The 23,738-nt window shown below is 24.4% G+C and overlaps 1 protein-coding gene across 1 annotated transcript in view; it reads right to left on the bottom strand.

Moving 5' to 3' along the window:
- The window catches only part of LOC145839471 (transportin-1-like), a 36,439-nt gene that overhangs the window by 2,972 nt on the left and 9,729 nt on the right, over window positions 1-23,738 (bottom strand). The window contains exons 9-22 of the mRNA XM_082947039.1: window positions 23,641-23,701; window positions 21,956-22,048; window positions 20,473-20,539; window positions 20,144-20,296; window positions 19,164-19,275; window positions 15,509-15,634; window positions 14,910-15,040; window positions 10,983-11,110; window positions 4,844-4,951; window positions 4,277-4,435; window positions 2,842-3,028; window positions 2,101-2,272; window positions 1,480-1,579; window positions 1,343-1,417 (exon numbers count right to left, since the gene is read on the bottom strand). Of these exons, the coding sequence (XP_082803165.1) occupies window positions 1,343-1,417; window positions 1,480-1,579; window positions 2,101-2,272; window positions 2,842-3,028; window positions 4,277-4,435; window positions 4,844-4,951; window positions 10,983-11,110; window positions 14,910-15,040; window positions 15,509-15,634; window positions 19,164-19,275; window positions 20,144-20,296; window positions 20,473-20,539; window positions 21,956-22,048; window positions 23,641-23,701 (1,672 nt within the window). The remainder of the gene's footprint in view (window positions 1-1,342; window positions 1,418-1,479; window positions 1,580-2,100; window positions 2,273-2,841; window positions 3,029-4,276; window positions 4,436-4,843; window positions 4,952-10,982; window positions 11,111-14,909; window positions 15,041-15,508; window positions 15,635-19,163; window positions 19,276-20,143; window positions 20,297-20,472; window positions 20,540-21,955; window positions 22,049-23,640; window positions 23,702-23,738) is intronic.

The following is a 23,738-nucleotide window of genomic DNA, read 5'->3' as shown; positions in this document are numbered from 1 at the left end:
TACTATATAAAAAGTAACCTACTGTGTATAATGTCCTTAAAATGTAGTTTGATTTTTATTGTTAGCTTTTATCGCTGATTTTATTATAGTAAGATTTTAATCTAGCAAGTTCTATTAAAACAGCAAAGTTCTTTAGTATTAGCATTTATTTAATTTTTACACTTGGTTATTACCTTATTTTTAGTTTTTTAACTTTTACGTTTTAAGTACATTATAGTTTTGTTTCATTTTCAATTCAGTTTAATTTAGTAAGATACAATTTTTGAAAAGACTTACTTGAAAGTACTCAAATAAATTTAAAAAATATATTTAATACTTTAACTAAAATTAAAAAAACAAATTGTTACTTTAGTCGCTTAATTAGTTTAACTCAGCTATGTCAAAACTGTAACTCGTGGGCTACATTGTATCCTTTTAAACATTTTGAAGTAGCTCTCAATTATCTAAATAATTCTAGACCGTAAAAGGTTCACTATCACGTTTGTTACAAGAGAATTTTAGTTTGTGAAGTTTTAGCTTAGCTATTAGAAATATAATAGGATAATAGCTACCAAACTTTTTTCAACCTTTAAACTTTTGAAAGATAACCAACTATAGATGGTCAGTTCGATAAGTTGCTTGTGGAAAGTAAGATCTCCATTTTTTTAGTGAGTCTATTACTTACATTTTAATCATTCTTCAAAAGCTTTTTTCATTTTATTTTTTTTTTTAAACAACGTTTCTTTGTTTGCTTTTTTTTCTAAAAAATTTCAATTTCAATATTTTAATTCCAATACTTGTAATCTTACTATATTTAGAATTTATTCTTAAGTTTAAAGTTTCCAGCTTTATAAAACCAGAAAGATTTTTAGTGGATTTCTAATTTTCTATGATTTGACTGACAAAGAAAAAAAAGTTCAATACAGGTCAATACACTTCTATAGGAAAATCTTAACAAAACGGCATAAATCTCAAATGCCTATATGTTTATACTTCATAAAAAAATCATACTTTAACAACTCATATAAAGCACAATGCTCATTCGGAAATTTCTTGATACTTCTATGGCTTAATTAAAAAAATTATAACTAATACTTCAACTATAACTATTTTAATTTTCAGTAGTTTTTAATGATATTTACGCAGTAGTTTTTACAACAATGTTACAACCACATAAGCAAAATTTATTCATGTGCATTTTTTGATGTATTGTTGTTTTTTATTAAGTTAAACTATTTAGGAGAAGGTTTTGTGGCCCGAAAAAAATATTTACGTTCGAAATGAGGCCTGGAAGATAAAAAGTTTGGGCATTAGATTATTAAAACAAATATAATACACATGAAATTTACTAAACATTACTTACCCTGTGAAATATTTGCTTCAAATCAGGTTTAGGTTCCTGCCATGAAGCCACTGCATCACAGAAAAATATGAAATCCTAAAAATTAAACTTTGATAAACTTTTTTTTTCAAAAACATAACAACTTTAATTAAACTTACTACTGTTATTCCATTAGGATTAGCATGGATCATTTCACAAAAGCCTCTAAATGCTGAATCTTTTTCTTCATTATCACGAATATTTCTTAAAGATGTACACCTTAAAACATTTTTTAGGAACTTAAATAATAAAATCAAAACATCACAAATATACCGCAGTTTTTAAAGTTTTGCACAATTATAAAGAATCCTACTGTTTTTTACAATACTAAACTAATTTTTTACAGTAAACGATAATATAAACAGCTTAACATACTAAATTTTTTATCTAAAAAATTTATTATTCTCATTAATTCTTGCCTAAACCGTTCAACTTCAGAATTTTTTTCATTACTTTGGTGAAAAAAGAGAAAAATACAAAATATGTTAACTGTTGTACGGATAAAACTATATTGTTATTTTTAAAATTAGAACTCCTTAATATTTTTTTTGAAAGCTGCATTAAAACTCGTTTATTAACATTTTAAATTGAAAAATAGGTATTTAGAATTTTAAATAGAAAAGACTACCTTTTTTTAATAAAACGTTAAGTTTTTAATGTTTAAAATATCAATTAAATTTATTTAAGATAGTAAGTAAAACAAGTTTATATAACCGTAAAAAATAAAATGTGAAACTAACCATGGACGTGCAAACTGAGGAAGGAATTCAGCGACATCTTTAGGACAAACCATACCCATCCTACCAATGGTAATGGCTGTGTTTTCAAGCAAAGTCTTGGGTGTTTGAGACTGATTAATAATTGCTACTAAATGTCCTATCAAAGTTTGCACATATGGCTGAATCTCTTCGCCTAATTACAAAAACTTATAATTATACATTAACATCTCAATTATGTAATGAGTTAACTTGTTAAAACATATCTGGGTCAGCTGCAACAGTAAGGTTTTTGAACTTTTTTTATACATTACATTATGCAAATAAGAAATAATACAGCAGTAAATTAACAACACTTAAACCCCTATTCTTAATCTATTTTACCAATAATTTTAAATATAAACCGTTACCAATTACCCTTCTTACCAAAGCATATAACAAATAATAACAAGAAAATAATTAAGACTTGTAAGTTGTAAGCAAGTTGTATCAAGTCTATCAATGAAACTAGATTCCTGTGAAATTATCTAACTGATCAAGTTGTCAAAATTATTTGACAACTTGATCAGTTAGATAATTTCTCAGACTTTGTTTGTCATAAAGAAATGTCAAACATTCTACAAATATCTCTTAAATATTTTTATAATTACTGTAAAAAACAGTCTAGAATGGTCATTAAAAATGCATATACATTTATCTTATAACAACAACTTATAAGTTAAATATTTCTTTATTAGCAATAAACACAAGTATGAAACAATTTACCAAGCTGTATGGAAATTTCACCAATAGCCCATGTTGCGTTGTTGCAAACTGAAATTAGTTCAGGATTAAGATTTGCAGCTAACAATCTCATGAAATCTTGAATATAAGGCTTAACATGAACGAAACAGGCCTTCGTCAAATCACCAAGCAATGCAAATGAACTCTGGCGAACTTCTGGCACAGGATCCTTTAAATAAACAATTGTTTTAGCTTAGGAACAAAAAACTTTTGATGATTTTGTGGCAAATTTTTTTGACTCTGCTAAAACAATAACTTTTTTTAGTAACTAGCTTAAATGTGTATCCAATTTCTTTATCATAGAACGATTTATTAAAGCTTGCTTATAAGTTTTTCGCATTTTATTTCATAAAAAAAAAATTATTTAGTATCTACTTATTTAACATATGTATAAATGCTTAGTTTTAAAATGATATTTCAGACTTTTTAAATCTACAATTTAAAAAAATATTGCTAAATTAACTTTAAGTGATATATTTTAGGAAACGCTGACATAAAATAAATACGTTACGCAGTTTTTTAACGTTACAATATTAATGCAAGAGAACACAAAGAAGTTATAATTACTACAAAACTTATACTATTATTATGATATTGTCAGTTTTTATTTTAAATTAAAGTGATATGGTATATCTGGTGACACTCTTACTTTACTAAACGTTGTTACGTAAAACTTATCTAGCAAATATAACACAGATAACGACTTGGTATGAGATTAGTCTAAGGACTGTTTTAAAGGTTTGTTGCAATTTATTACAACTTTTACTACTTAAGTTTTATAACAAAAAGTGATTACATACAAAAAAAAATACTAAACATACTTAAATAACACTTAGTTCACTTAAAGGGACACTAGAGACTCTGGAATACACCGTCTACCAAAAGCTGAGTATATTAATTTTAAAACAACATAATTTACTTTTAGGTAATAAAAAGTTGAATTTTTTCCCCTTATGTAATAAAAAAGCACTGGGAGTGCAGTACTGCTACCAATAAATTCAGTGTTATGAAATAGGGGTAGTTAAAATGCTACCCACGAAAAGTACTTTTTAGCTAAAAAATATTTTTTACAACAATGAAAGGACGGTTTTCGTGATTATAATTTACAATAAGCCTTTTAATTTGAATTTAAGTTGATAGTTAGTAAGCATTATCGCTTTAATATTGCATATCTTATCTCATTATTGGTTTTATATAATATATTTTCAATGATTACTACAATGTTTTTAAATAACTACAGCTCTCTAAAGGTATTTTGCTGTACAGTTCGCTTAGCGAGCAACTATTTTTTTTTTAAATTGGTTAGTTACTTATAAAAAAATTCCGACACCTGGTATTTAAATATCAATTCGAGGAAAGTTCTTAAACTAAACTTTTTACAATACTAAACAACATATCATTAAAATTTTATTAAAACCTGCATAGATTGAAACATAAGAGGGAAAACTTGACTATTTTCAACCAAGCCTTTTATATTTGGTCCGAGTCCTTCAGCTAGACCACTTAGCAAGTCCAAGGCGACTATCATAAAATCTTTATCCGGTGCATCACAATGCTCGGGATTCTTTTGATAGTTCTAAAAAATTATTTTTTAATTAAACAATAATAATTAGTTAAACTTCAACAAATTCCGAAATATATAACCTGAAAGTTTTTCAACTATGATAATGTTTCTATATATTAAGTATAGATTCTATTTTTAGCCTGTATGTCAGATTGTTTTGAATTTTATTATTATATGAGTTGTACGTAATTTAAGTTATTTAAAAAAAATAAAAACTTTTTTTAAATTGTATTTTACCATACTGAAATGTTTTCTAACTATAAATATATATTAAAGGACAAAAAATGCTAGTTTTAATAAAAGTACAATTATTAAATTTTACATACTTGCTTAATAGCTTCCTAGGTAATATTTAAGTAAAAGAATACAAAGCTCAGGCAATTTATTACCAAGTTAAACTCAACCAAAAATCTTACTAACCATACTTTGAGCTAGAGTGTTCTGCACAAGGTTAACACACCGTTGAAAGACGGGCTGCGCGTATTGCAAAAAACCACTTTGAAGAGCTGTTGCTACTGATGACAAACACTGGAGTTGTAAGTTTAAAGTAAACAATTAAATAAAAATACTATCTTTTTGTAAAAATAATGAATTAAATCAAATTAATCTAAATATAACTCTCTCAATATTTTAGATTATATATTAGTTATTTTATTATTCTTGTTGAATTATCTACCTATGGATACTAATTTTCTTATCAATTACAGTTTGATTTTTTAGAAATGTCTTTAACTTTAAATTAACATTCTTTTAAATGGTCTTTTATGCTACATAATCGATAAAAGTAAAAAACACCAGTTCAAATTTTATTTTGTTTGACCATAAGGTGGTGACGGTCCATCAAACAATATAATGAGAAAGTCATTAAATAACAAAAAACTTATTTTAACAAGCATATGGATGATTAACTTTAAATTATTGTGATTTTAACTATTTTTGTTTATAATTATGTAGTCTAAATTTTCAGAAAATATAAACATTTTCTATAATGCTCAATAAAAAACAAGTATTTCTTTGTCATTAATTACTTACTAAATTTTAATACTTTTTATAACAATATTTAAGAAACTTAACTGTCCATTCAAGCTGACTTCAAATAATTAAAAAAAACAAGCTTATTTAAAAACTTAAAAACTCAGATTAGGCTAAACCTGTTAAAGACATTTTTTTAACTCAGGTGTGTAAAACTTTTATTTCAAACACTTTGAATAAATCTTTTAATTCTCAGTAGAGTTTTTATGACTGTAGTGTAGTTTATTAAATGTATTTTACAGAATGTGTACTTACATATTCTATACTTTTTTATAATGATGAAACAAAGTTAGGTATTTAAGCTTGAACAACAGCAAGTTTTCAGCTTTTTAACTTTTAATAAACTTAAGCTGGTATGATATAACTCAGATATTTTTGCTTTTAAAGTGGCAACCATGTAAAAGAATAATTAATTACTAGAAAGGTACTTTATTAAAGTATTCGAGTATTAGTTGTATTAAAGAATTTGTTGTTTTAGCTTTTCTACAATACAAATAGGTATTAATTTTCTTTAGTTAACTAATTACAGAATTTTTTAAAAGAGCAAACTATTTAAGGCGTAAAAATCATTTTCAAAAGTTAATATTTTTAAAAATATGAAAAATGGTTTATTATTTTAAAAAATGTATAAAAATGACCCATAAATATTTTTCAAGCACGGTTTTTATAGAGAGTTAGGTTGTAAGTAAAATTATAAAAATAATAAGTTTAATTTGTTGAGCGTTTATGAAAGTACATAGTTTATTATAACTTAAGTATATTAGTCAGAGCAAATTTTATTCCAATAAACTTTAAATAGGCATACAATGTGTAGCTAAAATTCACTTAAATAATAAAGTGAACAAAAGTAAAATTTTCTCTAGTGTGACTAAAACTAAAAGATTATTTAAATGTCATTAAAACTAAAACTGCGGTCCGCGAAGATTTTGGAAACTTGAAATTTGGCCCGCGAGCACCAACCGCCTGCCGACCCCTGCTATAGAATATAATATTAACATTTATCAAAGCTTGATAATAGGGGAACGGGTCTAAATTGCGCGAAGACAAAATTGCAGGAGTACAAAATTGCACGAGTGTACAAAAATGCACGAAGATATTTTTGCACGAAGACTAGTTTGCACGCGGGCACAAAATTGCACGAGGAGACAAAATTGCACTAAGACTATTTTGCACGGAAGGTCAATTTTGCACGAGTTACAATTTTTCACGGAAGGTCAATTTTGCACGATAGACAGTTTTGCACGGAGAATCAATTTTGCACAAAAAAATACTAACTTAAAATAACTAAATAAAAAATATTAAAACCTACATATTTTATTTAAAAAAATAAGCATGTATAAGTGTAATTAATTTTAATTTAATTAGGTTTATATTAATTTTATTTATTATATATATATTTTTTATTTTTTAGTTGAAACTAAACTATTATGTTTAAAAACTAATATAAATTTAAAATGTTTTCAATAAAAATAAAACTAGAAATTTAATTTATAAAAATATCCCTTATTAAAGAATAAACATGTATTGATGTAAACTTCAATATGAAATAAAACAAGATTAAAAATAAAAATATATAAATAATATTTACATGGGTAGGTGTTAAAATTTCACGAGCGTACAAAATTGCACGAGGGGACAAAATTGCACGAAGATACTTTTGCACAGAAAAATACGAGCATGCGAAATAGTGAGACAATTAAATAAATTTAGAAAGGAGAAAATCCGTCTGATGAAATTTTTATTGTGCATTGTACAGAAAGTTCTGTTACGGCTGTGTACTTCCATAAATTTTACTTAATTTTTTTTTGTTTTATATAAAAGTTTTAAACATAATCTATATATCATTATTTTTTATTTGTCTAATCTAAACTTTATCTAAGTTACATCTTTATTTGCACGCGTTTTACTCTAATTAGATCTTAAGTTTCTCCTGTTCAGTTTTTTCTCTTTATCTAACCCAGACTTGCGAAAAAGCACTGTCAGAAGCAATTTTCTTCTTACGTTTTTAGAAGAAAAAGGAGATACAAGCTTTTGACTAAAACGAAACAAACAAAATAATATAACAGCTACAATTAATTAATTTATATTTTTAACAAAATAAATTTATTAATATAAACAAAACTCTTTTTTATAATTATACTTTAAAAACGGTTAAAATCTAATTTTATAATCTAGTTTTTATTTTTATTTATACCATTTTTTTTTGATTGATTTTTGTTTATTATTTAGTTTGTTCATTTTGACTTTTTTAAGTATAATTATTTCTTTTAAATTTACTTAATTATTTATTTTATTTATTTTGACTTTTTTTTATTAATTTTGGAAATTTACTTAAGGTATTTATTATTTAATTTATTAATTTTTAAATTTATTTTTTTTTTTTCAAAAATTCATTTATGGTTTAGTTATTTGATTTTTTAAATTCTGACTTTTTTAACTTTTTATTTTAATCTAAGTAACATTTAGTCTTTAATTTTTACTTGAAAGTAACTTTTTTTCTTAAAAATATTATATATACAACTTTTTTTTTTAGTTATTATTTTTTTATTATTATTTGATATGTTATTTTTTACTTAATATTTTTTTTTGTTATTAATTGATTTGTTTTTTTACTTACAGTTTTTTACTTACTTTTTTAATTTTAGTTTTTTATTATTTAGTTATTAAATTATATACATAATTCAAATTTTTTGTTTATTTTAATATTATATAATTTTTTTTCCTATTTTTCTATTATCTAGTTATTAAATTTTTTAATTCTGATTCTTTTAGTATTTTAAATATTATATAAACTTATTCGTGCAAAAGAGTCTTCTCGTGCAATTTTGTCCCCTCGTGCAAAAATGTCTACGCGCAATTTTGACCCGTCCCTGGGAAGGAAACAAAATCCGTGCAAAACTGACCCTCCGTGCTAAATTGTCACTCGTGCAAAAATGACCCTTTGTACAAAAGTATCTGCGTTCAAAATTGTCTGCTCGTGCAAAAATATACCCTCGTGCAAAAGTGTCTTCGTGCAATTTTTTGCTCTCGCGCAAATTAGTCTTGGTGCAAAAGTATCTTCGTGCAATTTTGTGTTTTCGTGCAATTTTGTACCCTCGTGCAAATTCGTACGCTCGCGCAATTTAGACAGCTACCCTGATAATAGATACGTTATAATGTGCTTAAATGAAATAAATGAGATAATTACTTTTAGATAAGAATTTGGTAAAATTAACAAGACTTTTTAAACATAAGAATAAAAATAGAAACTTAAGATGGTATAAGGATATTACAATAAAGTATATACATACAAGTTTTAAAATTGTTTAAACGTAAATAATAATAATAAAAAGGCTATTTAAACGTTTGAAGTAAAATACAATTATCGGAATTTAGCTAATGTACTTATTTAAAAGGAATAATGCTATAGTATCAGAGAATTAAAAATACAGAACAATTACACTAAAACATACTTACGCATCTCTAAAAAATAGTATTTAAAGTAAACTAAGTAAAGAATATTAAAATCAAAATAAATTTATAAATACTATAACAGTTTATACAAGTTAGTATTGTAACCAAACTTTTGTTTATAAAGGTTTTTAGGCTTAAAGGTTTTTATAAAAAGAGATTATAAAACACATAAATGATATATGTTACGTCCTTTAGTTAAACTTGTCAATTTGTTGTCATTATGATGTTAGTAGCATTCCGGGTAGTTTAGTAAGTGATCTCCAATTGCCGAAGGACTTTTGGTAGGTTTATAACCATTATTGGCCATCCAGTTTCTGATGGATTTTGATACATGCTGATCCCTTCTCACTAGTCCTACAAAACAAGACCCAAAAAAGCGCCTAGTGTAAATAATTCTTCCCTATTTAGGTAATGAAACCAAGTTCCTGGAAAACTAAGTAAAACACACAATCAATCGTACATCTAAAGCAGTTAATCTTCGAATTAGTCAGTTCACTAGAAAACTTTTAGATGAAATATTTAAAGATGTTACTACCAATCCTGAAAAGAATAATATTATCTATCAATTTAAGTTTCACTGTGACAGTGTATACATCGGGAGAACTTCTTAGAGATTTCATATGAAAATGGATCAGCATGTATCAAAATCCATCAGAAACTGGATAGCCAATAATGGTTATAAACCTACCAAAAGTCCTTCGGCAATTGGAGATCACTTACTAAACTACCCGGAATGCTACTAACATCATAATGACAACAAATTGACAAGTTTAACTAAAGGACGTAACATATATCATTTATGTGTTTTATAATCTCTTTTTATAAAAACCTTTAAGCCTAAAAACCTTTATAAACAAAAGTTTGGTTACAATACTAACTTGTATAAACTGTTACAGTTTTTTTTTTTAATATTCTTTATTTAGTTCACTTAAATACTATTTTTTAGTTGCGTAAGTATGTTTTAGTGTAATTGTTCTGAATTTTTAATTCTTTAATTATATAGCTTTATTCCTTTTTAAATAAGTACATTAGCTAAATTCCAATAATTTTACTTTACTTTAAACGTTTTCATAGCCTTGTTATTATTATTATTTACGTTTATACAATTTTGAAACTTGTATGTATACACTTTATTGTAATATTCTTTTTCCACCTAAAATTTATATTTACTTACTTAAGCTTAAAAAGTCTTGTTTACTTAATTTTACCAAATTCTTATCTAAAAGTATTTATTTCTCATATTTAATTTAAACTAATAATGACGTAACTATTTTCAAGCTTTGATAATTGTTAATAATATATTCTATAGCTTAGTTAAACACAATAGTAGTTGAAAAGCGTGTTTTGAAAAAGTTTTAACTTTAATAAAAATTCAATGCATTTGTCGATATTTTCTATTTAAATTTTGTACTCCAAATAAGTAATTTATTATTAATAAAACCTTTAAAAATAACATCAAAAAAACATGTTTGAAAAAACATAGCTAGTCAGTTATAGGTAATAAATATCTGTCAAGACACACTATAAAGAGTAAAGACCTTTATATTAAAATATTAAAAATTCTATTGAACAACAAGCACAAAGTTAGCCATGTTTCGCATAAAAAAGGCTCATCAAAGTATTTCTTGTTAAATAAAGTAAAATTAAATAAGCTCTCTAATATTCAGGGTTGCCAAGTGTTTTTAGCATTTTTTCTCCAGATTTTCAAAATTTTATCCAGGTTTTTAAAAGTACGCATTTTTGGGTCTATTTTTAGCCTAAAGTTAATTTTAAGGTAAGAAACTGTGTTAAAAAGTATAAAAACATTAAAATGATACTGTAAAGCTACTTTAAATGTGTTTTTTAATTAAAAAATTTTTTGATGGTGACAAAAAATTTATATATATGATAGATTAATTGTTTCAAATAGAAATTTTACTACTGAACACGTTAAAATTGTTAAAAATTCATTGTTAAAAAAGTTATTTAGACCAAAATGACAAATTTCAGGTTTTTTGGCAATCCTGAATATTAGATTGAGAATTGTACTTTTACTTTTAACATCATTTTAAATAATATATACAAAGTTTAAAACCTCAAGCAACGGAAAAAGGTCTTTATCTTCATCACGAAGTTGATTCCACTTTGCAATTAATGGAGGCATCAAAAGTTCAATGAACTCTTTTTTGTTTAAATAGACACCAACTGAATCAGCAAGAGTCCCTAAATCATGACAACTAGTTTAGTAATGTAGTTTTTATTGTTTACTACAATTGTAAGACTTTGATATTTATATTAAATATTTTACAAAACAACTAATAGTTTGGTAATACAGATTTTATCGAAACAAGTTTCTTGGGGGTATAATAACAACTATATGCACAACTTATAAAGTTATAAATAATAAACATGTATTGAGAATCATTACAATCAAAAATTTGTTTAATAATATTAAATAATCAACATAAAACTTTCTATAGTTATATAGGCTTATAGTGGCTTATGTTTTAGTAAATACACATATTCACTTCTTTATCTTCTATTCTTTGTTGCAGTACTTATTTTTTACAGAACTCAGTGGAACTGTGTTAATTATTTGACACAGACACGGTTGCCACTCGTTTTTTCAAAAAATTTCCAGTTTTTTATAAGTACACACTTTTGCGTCTATTCTTAGTTTAAAGTTAAGTTTAAGGTAAGGAACTGTGTCATACAGTATAAAAGTATTGAAAAGATACTGAAGCTACTTCAAATGTGTTTTTTATTAAAAAAAAAATATTTCATGACAAAAAAAAATTACCTATATGGTCGATTTTTTGTGTCAAATCAAAACTTTTCTACTTAACATGTAAAAATTGTTTAAAATTCAAGATTTTTTTGCCTAAATTGTCAAATTCTAGGTTTTTCCAGGTTTCCAGGTAAATTGGCAACCCTGCACAGAGAAACATATGCGAGTTAAAAAAAAGTACTGTGAAAATTGTTGTTATGGTTAAATGCAAATTACAATCACAATCTTTAAAACTGCTCGTAAAAGTATATATTTAGTTCTTCAAATCAAATAATTTCTTAAAAGTTCCTAATAAAGTTTAACTTTTATTAAAGTTTTATTTTAAAAATTTTTTTATGTTTTTAGTTCAAACTACAGTAAAAAATTACTTTGATTTATTACATTTTAAACCAAATAAAAGACAATTGTAACTCATTGATATTAAACAAACAAATAGGTATAATCAGAAAACGTAAACAAGTTTATAGATGAACTTGAAATTTTTTAGTTAAATATATTCATAAGCTTTGACAAAAACTTGTATCTATAAAAATCCTTAAAAGTATCTATTCAGATTCTTTACAATATTTATCACTGTTCATTATATATTGGACTTTTATATGTAATTCTTTTATTATCACACTTGCCTGAAAAGGGGAGGGGTCGAGCGGCAATTGAACAAAATAACATAATTAGTGATAGAAATGAAACAAGGTGTTATACATACTTAGATAGAGTTGTATTTCTTGTTTTAAAAAGTTATTTTGTTTCTCTTTGCTTCAGAAGTTTTATAAGTTAAAATACAACTACTTTTTGCTATCTTTAGTTCAAAACACGAAAAAAAAAAAATCTTCACAAATTTCGGTAAAAATTGATATACAGATGTTAACCAAAAAATCTGAATTACTTTTTTTATACAAATCTTTTTTTTTTCTAAAACATAGTGTTGGATATAATCGAATAATAAGATAAGTTAAATGATAAGTTGTTTGAAAACTCAATCGTTAAGAACTTTTTTCAATTAAATGTAACAAGTCTCTAAAATATTGCTTGCAAAGACCTTTAAAATTTTTTAAGCAACAAACTCAGGATTTATGTTTTTTTTTTGTATTCTTATCTATTATTTGTACTCTATACTGAGAAGAATTAAGATGAGGTTTTCTCGTGGCTTTTGGAGGTATATGACCCTCAACATAACCTTAAATTGCTCTGAAAACACACCGAAGTTTTTGAAAAAAAAATCCCATAAATTACTTTGACATCAAAAACAACCTATATTAACTTTAAATAATATAGTGCTTATTCACTTATCCAGACTATTTATCCGGACGCTCACTTATCCAGAAAGTTTCGGCCAGAATAAAATTCAAAAAAATTTTAATATTAAATACTAACATTTTTGTATGAGAGAAATATTTAAGCTTTCATGCTGTAAGAAAATTATAAGTGATTCAATATATTCTACAAATTTTTTTATTAATATGACGTAGTAATACTACTAAAGATAACATTCTATCTTTGTTTAAAACTAGTTTAGTTATCAAAAACCTTTGCATGTAAAGTACGTCAGTTTAAAAATTTTCAAAACAATGTTATTTAAAACATAACTTTTAGTTTTTTTAATAAACTTTCAAAGTTTTTTTATATGTAATTAAATTCTGAGTTTTTTAGAAAATGAATGTTTAACAGCTATTTTATGTTTGATTTTTAATTCAAACAATACTACAAAAGTTGTAAATTCGAACACTTTTTGTTTAAGATGAGGTACATGACTATATACTTTTTTCTAAAAGTTATATAACTTTGACACACTTAACATACCAGGTTTTAGAAATTTACAAGAGTTTTAAAAAATAAAACGAGTTGCGAGATGCGAGAAAATAAGATAAATTAATTAATCTAAAATTTAGCTTTTATTATTCATCATTTTATTATATATTACTCACTGTATTTGTTTTTACCATAACACTTTTATTATGGATTGCATTATATGCAGCAGTTTTATTATTGTATGAAAAAGTTAAATTTTGTACTTATCTAGAATTTTGGTTATCCGGACATGTTTACAGAAAAATCTTGCCCAACGTGTCCGGATAAGTGAATAACCACTGTAATTATAAATATTTTTGTGTAGTTGTTGCAAGCTTTTATTTTGGCGAAAACTTAAGAATCAATTTGAAGAATTTTGGAACAGAAAATTATAAAAATTGGCCGCATTTAAACTTACATAACTTCTAAAATACTTAAAATAGAAACAAAACCAGTTTTGAAAAAAAAGAAACCCAGTTCTATACAACAATATAACTCTTAGCTTAATTTTCGACAAAAACGTCAATTACGGCTTAAAGCTCACTGTGCAGTGCATTAGCTGTTAGCTTTTGAATAAGACTGTATAAAAGGTTTTAACTGAGGTAAATTTAAACACAAAATTCTTATTTAAATATCGTCAAAATAATAAATAATGCAAAATTCATATACAAAACTCTACAACAAAAACTTATTCTTTAAAACATTCATTTTCAAAAAACGAGCTGAATTTATAATTTTGTTTAAAAACCCATTATACGTGTTTCAAAAATTTGGATGAATAACTAAGTAAAATATTTGTAGTAAACACTAAATAGATCACCAAACTCAGTTGATTTTCTTTTAGCAAAGTATAAGCCCAAGTTAGTAATAATGAAAAGATATTACTTAGACTTTTTACCAAGTCTTTTTTACTATTACTTCATGAAAGGTTTCAGATATGCAAACTTTGCGTTTGCCAACATCTAAATCCATATTTCAATATTCCATTATGTTAAATTATTTAATATTATTGTTTTATTTTTATTATATACCTAAACCTATTTAATCTCAATTATTTCGTTTGTAACTTTTTTTATTAACTTCAAAACACTCTAATATGTCAAAATAAATCAAAAATGTTGTTATACTGCTAAATTAGTTAAAATATAACTAGCTAAAAATTAACAAAAAATAAGACTGAGCAATAATATCAAAATTTCATTTTTTATGAATTTGAGCTAGAATAAAAAAGAAACACTTTAGCCAAAAACATAGTTAACGTAACAAAATTTACGTATGAACAAAAACTCTTTTAAACTTAGAACCAACAAATCTAAGAGCTGTACTAATATATTCGAACTATACATTTTTTATAATATATCATATAAATTTAAATTATCTAAATATTTGCTTTAACTGTGTGTATAAAAACCCAGAAATAATTTATATTAATCAAACCTAACTTACCTATAGCATCATAAAGTATAAGTAGATTTTTGTGTTGGTACTTTTTGAACGCAAACACTAATGTTTGTAAAATAAACTCAAGATAAGGTACAAGCTCCGTACAGGCTTCTTCTTCCAAAGTGGCAAAAGCACTGTGAAAATCCAAATTAAACAAAAAAAAAGTGAAACTAAATAACAATCAGTATTTATATACTTTTTCCTTACATTTAGTAAGAGATTCACTTGACTGCACTAAAACTCGGCCACCTTAACTTAATAATAACCAAAGTATAGTAAAAACAAACATTTAAACTGATCATATTCTAAGCAGCATTATAAAAAACATTTTTTAAATAATTTCAAAACTCTCTTATTTGTTGCAACTCTTATTTTCAGTCATTTTTTACACTATAATTACTTAACTCCTATAATAGTCTGCTAAACTTAAATAGCAACTTAACTATAATTTTATAATTATTTTTCATGAAGAATTATATCACAAAACTTAACTCGAACAAAAAATAATTGTTTTTAAATGAAAACTTTTGTAGTAAAAATTTTAGTCCTACATGAAATTTAAATAAATATATAATTATGTTATAAAGTTTCAACAGACTGACCTGCAGGCAGCTTCTTGAACTTTTTTGTTTCCGTCAAGAATTCGTTTAAGAAGACCTTGCATAAGAGGTTTCAAATACAAGTCATGACCATTTTGCTGTGATTGACTTACTATCCAATGTGCATACCTAAGAAACATTTGTTTATCAAAATCTATTGATAAAAGTTTTGTATATTACAGATATAAAGTTTTATTGTATAATTTTGGATTTAACAACAATTTGAGTTCTAAACTTGGCTACAAAGGGATTAATACAGTTATTTTCTTTAAGAACTCAATTCTTAGATAATAAGAATTAAATTGTAAATGAAGATATCTTATAGAATGAAACATTGTTTTATAACGGAATTATTTGAAAAACAAATTATACTGCCTCATGTAAGTTTTGTAATATCTCTAAGTACTTAACAAACTCCTGCCTATTAGCTTTTGGGTGTCATATTTAAGGTACCTTAAGCTAAAAACCTCTTTTTAAATAGTTTTAATTTATGTTTTGTATGTTTTTGTACGTTTTAATTTATTAAAAAAAACAGTTCCATATGAAAATTTTGAACCAACTAAATTATCTTATTTAGTAATTTTAATTTTTATGGACTTAATCAACAATGCTTCTAGCTTTAAACTTTTATTAGAGTAACATAATGTGTACCTACGCTGCCACAAAGCTTCGCATTTCTACATAAAAAAAGTTAAACTCTCTATTTTTTATAATAATAGATTTTATCTTGAATTAAATATTTAATAAATATACTAAAACAAAAAAAATGTTCACTTAATAATACTTAAAGTACATGTCTTTATAGTTATTTGCCTTAACTAAAAAAGAATGCTCAATTTTCTGGGATGTAAAAACTAAAAAGCTTATTTAAATAGATTAATGCAAATTATATATCTTATTCGCGACCGGTTTCGGTGGCAAAAACTCAAAATCTTCAGCGACTTTGAGTTTTATTAATGTTTTGTTGACTCTTGGCTTAGAATCACAATTTTAGACAATTCTTAATTTCATTTAGATAAATTTCAAGGTATAAATATTATTTTTTAAAGCTATGAATTCAGTTTTTTAGTTTTTTCTCTAACTTATTATATTTAAATTAATTCAATTCGTTTTTAAAAACTAGTACCAGTTTTACCTAATTATACTCTGACATGCTTGAATTTTCGAATATGCAACATTTTAGTTTTTGATGATATTTTTCACGCAAAAATAAGTTTTTAAATAACAGTACAAATAACTAACATTGTTATATGAAGTTTAATATTTTATTTTTGCTTGAAAAGGTCGCAATTTTTTGCCATCGAAACCGGTCGCAAATATAATATATAATTTGCATAAATCTATTTAAAGTACAGGTCTAGAAATATTTATCTAGTTTAGATTCTTTACGCATAAGTTGTATCACATTTTATTCTTTATGTAATTTGAAAGTTTAACATAATCAGCTACTTCTTTTTACAGGAAATAGGAAAAAATTAAGATTAATAAACAGGCAACAAGATATGTAAAGTAAGCAGCTTATTAAAATTTTGCTTAAAACTTAAACTGTATGAAAAAATGACAATAATAGATCTATCTTTATTTATAAGTTGTTTTGACCAAGTAATAAAATAAGATTTTATTTGGACTGTGGAAATAATCAAAAAAAAAAATTCTGTTTAACATTTTTATACTTAAAGTTTTAAGGAACTTTTTATTTCGATAAATTGTTTTTATTACTTTCTTAAGAAACAAACATGTTTATTACTAACTTTTTCTATTTTCCCGATGTATTAAAGTATTAATTTAAATTTTCTTTAAGCATTAAACTACATTTTAGCCTAACAAAAATATTTTTTATACAAACGTTTGAAGGTACTATATACTGAAAGTCGTAAAACTACGCACTAAGTACCAGGGTCCAACATGTGTGACACTTTATGTATACAGAAACTTGTTGATAAATTAATATAGTGTTTTAAGAAAGTACTTTGCTAAATCAATACCTTGGGCATTTTTCTAAAATCTAAGCTATTTTGTTCCTCCTGTACTTTTTAAAATTCAATTGTTTACCGTATATCCTAATAATTTTGTAATTTGCTATAGTTTCCTCAGTTTAAAATTTTCTAAACTTGATTTTGTTTTCAACAAACCAAGACTTCCAAACTATTACATAAAACTAAAAGAAACTATTAAACCTCCTTTTACATCGGCGAATATTGTTTTAAAATTTTAAGTGGCTATGAAACTTTAAGTTAGACTAGAATAATACAAATTACAGTTTAAAAAATATAAATTATGTTATGCACCTTTTTGTTCAACAAAATTTTTCATTAGACATTAAATATTGTTAAATATTTTTTACTAAGTATTTTTTATTTCTCTATTGAAAATAGTTACTTTTTTATGTTCAGTGGCAACATGAGACCTAAAATTGAAACATATCACGATACTTTATTAATTCTAAGGCTTACCTTAAAACCTCAATTCTACAAATAGCTGAAAAATGACAACAGTATTAAATTAGTCAGAACAAAATTAAATACAACTTTTATAAAAAACAACTAATAAAAAATAAGTTCTAAAACTTTTTACAGACAGGGTTGCCACTGTTTTTTCAAAATTTTTCCAGGTTTTCTAAATTTCTTCCAGGTTTTTAAAAGTACAAATTTTTCGGTCTATTTTTAGTTTAAAGTTAAGTCTAAGGTAAGAAACTGTGTTAAATAGTATAAAAACAGTGAAAAGATAATTTAAAAGCTATTCAAAGCTACTTTAAATATGTTTTTTTAATGAAAAAAAAATTGATGAGGACAAAAAAAAATTATTTATATGATAGATTTTTTGAATCAAATCAAATTTTACTACTGAAAATGTGAAAATTTTAAAATTCCAGGTTTTTCCAGGTTATTTTTGCCTAAATTGTTGAATTCCAGGTTTCCAGGTAAAGTGGCAACCCTGTACAAAGGACTTTTTAGTAAATAATAGTTAATTTACTGAACATGTTTTACATACTTATTTGGCAGATTTTTTTCAAAGATATGATTTTTAAAAATACCCTCAACATGTTAAAATAAAACTAAAATAGAAGCAGATGATAAAAGTTAATTTTGTTTAAAAACCGATTAAAACTGATAAGTTTAATAATATAATACACCAAAAAGCTTTCCGTTTATAAAGTAAATATTATATGTCAAGGTTTCTGTCAAGGGACCCTGCAGAACTTTTTATATAATTTTGCAAATTGAAACATTTAACTTAAAAAAATATTCTTAAAAAAGTTAAGGTTTTCATTAAACTTAAACTTGTTTACTTTCGATCCTTGTAGTGTTTCAGAATTTAAATAAATATTTTTCTTACAAAAATATATATTGGTATCTAAAAAAAATGGAATAAAATTTCAATAAACAAAGATTGATTTTATAAACAGTAACGTAAGTTTAATGTTTCGTTGAAAATGAAATTAAAACTGTTTATACTTATTGAATTATTATATGGTAATAACATATTGACATATACTGTAATAAGAAACACAAACATAATAAATTTAAACAAAATTATAATCTTATTCAATACTATCACAATACTTTATTTATAATTGTTAAAACACTTTATAGCAGCATTAGTCAAAAAGTTTTAAAAAAATAGTTATTAAGAACTTTTTAACTTATAAAACTATTACCTAGAAAGACTCCAGCAAGTAATAGACCTGACAAGTGCTTTAGGGCTGTTTAAAGCCTCAGTAAGGTAAGGTACAATGTTAGGTAAATGCTGCAACATACCGCCCATGCAACCTGAAAAAATAAAATATAAACAATGATATAAATGTTTTAACGGCTTAAATTTAACACATTTATAGTTTTCATAATAGTTAAAACTAATCTTAACTGTAATACACATTATAAGTAATAATAAAATTTTTAATTAGTTCAACTTATATATAAATCTATTTTTAAGTATGAATGTAAAATTGTAAATAAATTTAAACTAAGAAAAAATGAGTATAAAAAGTGTAGTTTTTATATTTATCTTATCTTTATTAATTTAGAAATACTGTTTAAAACTTAGTGTAAAACAAATCAATACAAGATAAAAAATTAAAACTTTTACTCTAGCTAAAAGTTACTTAGAAATTCATTTACGTAAACAGTTCTTGCCTAGTCGAAAAACGCAAGAAAAACAACAAGCTAAGTTAAACTTTAAATGTCTGGCATTGCACTATATAATATTTATTGACTAGTTTAATTTTAAAACTTTCTTTTTTTATATTTACTAATGTTAAAGGTTAATATCACTGAATTAAAATTATTGTTTCAAAACAAAGTCAAAGAACATTTTTTATTTTCTTTTAAAAATATAAAGTTTTAGGACACAATAACTTCTTGTATTGATTCACTAATCTATACTTAAAGTTATGATACAATAATTTTTAGTTTTAAAAATTTTTAGTTTTAAAAATTATTATTTAATGTAACTAAAAAGTTTTCATTTGTTTTTAAGCATAAAGTTAGTCAATTTTCTGAGAGAAAACTAGACGTTTAGTTTTAAGCATTTTTACCTACAGCTTAATTAGCAGCTTTACTGTTTATGTGTTACATATTTTTTTCTTACAGGATTGCATTTTGAATTATTATATAATCGTCCTACTACTAAAATGGTTACCTTCAGCAATGGCTCCTAAAACAAGTATGCCAGATTCCTTTTCTAACCAAGAACCTTTGAACAATAACTCATCGAGACATTTTAAAACGTAAGTGAGGATTTCATCATGAAAAACATTTGCAAGCAGATCTAGTGCTGCTGCGGAACACTTCCCTGTATCGTTAACAATTAAGAAATTTTCAACATTAATAAAAAACTAAAATATTAATCATAATAACTTTAATAAATATCTATATAAATATACTTTATTGATATGCTTTAATAAATATCTTAATCAATAAGTATCAAACAGTAATCTAAAAAATTAAACAATATCAAAGTTAACATACTTAAATTCCAGTCGGAAACAGTTTCATCTCCATCATCGTCATCTTCATCAGATTCGTCAGCTCCATCCTAATAGTAGATCATGATTTACTCATATAAATTTTATTTTAATTAGAAAATTTATTTTTTAAATGTATATTGTATAAGTTAAAGCAAAAATTTATTAACTAAACTGTTGATATTTTGTTTTGTTAAGAAGTAAATAAATTAATTTCTAACTTTTATAAATTAAACTTAAACAATGTCTAAAGCAGTTTTAAAATTAAAAGTAAAACTTAACAGTAGCTAGCAACTGTAATACTAAATATTAATATATTTTATTAATAGTTCAATTTTTTTTTTATTACAACAAAACTTCTTTCTAAACTTAAAGCTTAGCTCTTAAAATAAAACCGAACTTATTACTCTTATTATCTGAATTACTGGTAGAATATTATATTATATTTGCTAATATTTATTTGTTAACTGTAAACTTTTTTTCTCTGTAAAAAATCAACTAATACTTGTCTCAACTTCTAATTTTTGAATAATAGTTTTATTCCGAGAAATATTTTATTTTTATAACATTTATTCATAGTACTTGTGTTCATTAAAATACAACTAACTCCAGCAGCCAAATCAGCTTTTTTGCTAACTGCTCTTATTCCAAAATTCTGCCCGAAATCACCACTACTTTTGTCAATACTTTTTAAAAGCTGTTAAATTTCTTGTTTTTACTCATGGTATAACATATAATAAAACTAAATAAATACTTTTTCATCACCTAGATAGAGTAAAAAAAAATTAAACAACTTAATTAACTTTACTGAACATAGCTTAATGAACTTATTGTTTTTATCTTATTTTATACAAAAAACACTAAATTTACGAGGGTCTATAACTAAATATAAATAAGACTGAGTTAACTGGACATAATTAAAGTTCTTAAACAGAAAAATTGCGAAAACTAATAAATTTTCAAACTATAACCACATAAAATATCATTAAAAATATAAAACTTAAACAGTTTGATAAGTTTGATAACTAAAATACTAAATAAGTATACTTATTTAATACCATGTTAAGAAACTGATGAAAATTGAAAAAAGTCGAAGATTTTTTATTTTCTGACTAGAAAAGGAATAAATTTTGTACAGATACTGCTCGTAATGTGTTTTTACAAAATTGCAGAAAGTAAATGATCTAGAAAAATTTTAGGAGTTATGTATGTCTAACCTTATTATTCATGTAAATTTCCTATTTTTTGTAAAATTTTACTACTATCTATTTGCTTAGTTATTTTTCAATTGTACATGGTATTTACTTTCTACCACAAAAGGGTGAACTTTTGATCTAAGTTCAACCAAGCTAAAAAACCATATTTTTAAAACTTGAATAGCATTAAAATTTAAATCAAGGAATTTATTAACTGTTGTCTAGAGCTTAATTAAATATAAAAACTGAAAAATAATATTATTTTTAAGAAAAAAAAAACAGACAAGTTACCTGATCTTGGTTTTTGTGAATTTTAGATCTATGAAATCTTGGTTTGATATCTTCCTCTCTGTCAGGAACCATTTCATCTTCCTCAACATCTCCCTGATTTTTTATAAAAAGAAGTTATGACTCACAACTTTAACAACAGAAGCAATAAGTATAGTTTAAATTTTATTATAATACCAAACTTACACTATTGTGTTTTTTTTCATGTAAAACCTTAAAAAAAGTATAGTTTAAATGCAATTCATTTTCGGAAATTTTTTTTTTTAAGGTTTTAATTGGTAGTGTTTGGTAAAATCGTAAATTGTGAGATGAATTTATAAAATTTTAGCTGTTTAGACTTCTATCTTTATTTCAAGATGGTATTTTATTTTGTCTAATCCTTAATGTTTTTTTTTAATTCTGGTCCATGAGCTAATAACTTAAGACTCAAAAAACAATTTATTTTCCATCACTTTTTTCATAATTATTTGTATAATGCACTCATGAGTTTTTTGAGTGAGCTTAATTTTTGAAAAACTCTTCTTTTAATTAAAATATACTGGGACGATATGAGTAACTACATACTACTTTATGTTATAACTACAAACTTTAAAAATAATTCAAAAAACGTCTAAAAATTATTTACATAAATTAAACTGAAAGAAATTACTTGGAAAAAATGTTGACAGATAATTTATAAAAACTCAGAACTATTAAAAATTGAAATGACGGAAATTCAACTTTTTGAATTTTTCATCTTGTGCAGTGCACCCATAAGAAGTGTTCATTTTTGTCGCAGTGCTTTTAGGTTAAATAAATTCAAGACTTAATGTTGTGGATGTAAGTTATAAAAATCATATATATTTAAATAAGGAAGCAATTTTAAATGCAACAATAATGAAAAAACTACCAAACAATAAAACTTAATTTATTAGTAACATTATTGTCTAGTTTTTTTTTTAATATATATAACAAATTTTGTGCATCAAAGTTTTTAGCTTTAAAGTACAGATTAGTAGCAACAACTATGATATATAGTTGTTGAAGAAAAATATAAAAAATAATATTTGAATTTATTTGTGTACAGTTTAGCTATTTAAACATTTATTTTTATTTTGTAGTCGTTTTTAAGTTACATTACAAATATCTTGCGATTTTAAACATTATATAAAACACAATTTTAAGCACAAAAACATCTTTTATCCAAATTGATAACAGACATTGCAAGAATATGATAATAAAAGGGACACGTTCAAAATCCACCTGCGATCAAAATCCACCCAGTCAAATTCGAGAAGCGTTTACCGATCAAGAGTAAGGGATACCAGTGATAGTAAAAAATAAATAAAAAATAAGAAAAATATATAAAATATATATTAAAAATATACCACAGATGTTCTTGTGTTAAAACTTTATTTCAACTAACGGCGTTTCACTGTGATATATATTCCGATAAGCTTAGCTTATCAGGATCTCCAGGATTTAACGCCTTTTAACGTTACATCTTATAAAATATATATATATATATATAAAATAAATTAATAAATATAAAAAATAAATAAAAATCGGGTGGATTTTGATAGTATACCGAATAAAAGACTAAACTGTTTTTATTAGATACTACAATTAATTAAGATTGAACAAAAAGTATTACAAACAAAATTAACTAGTAATGATGATACGTTATCTGGCATAAAAATATTTCAAACCTTAAGCATTATAATATCAAGTTCAGAATACTTCATTCCACTTATCAGTATTGGTACAAGTCTGCAAAAAAATTAAGACTGATTTCTTTTTTATTACT

This window comes from Thalia democratica, chromosome 6, assembly GCF_965202585.1.
Source record: "Thalia democratica chromosome 6, ktThaDemo2.hap1.1, whole genome shotgun sequence".
NCBI lineage: Eukaryota > Metazoa > Chordata > Thaliacea > Salpida > Salpidae > Thalia > Thalia democratica.
The sequence above is the reverse complement of the archived record's forward strand: the minus strand, read 5'-3'. Positions and strand labels throughout refer to the sequence as shown.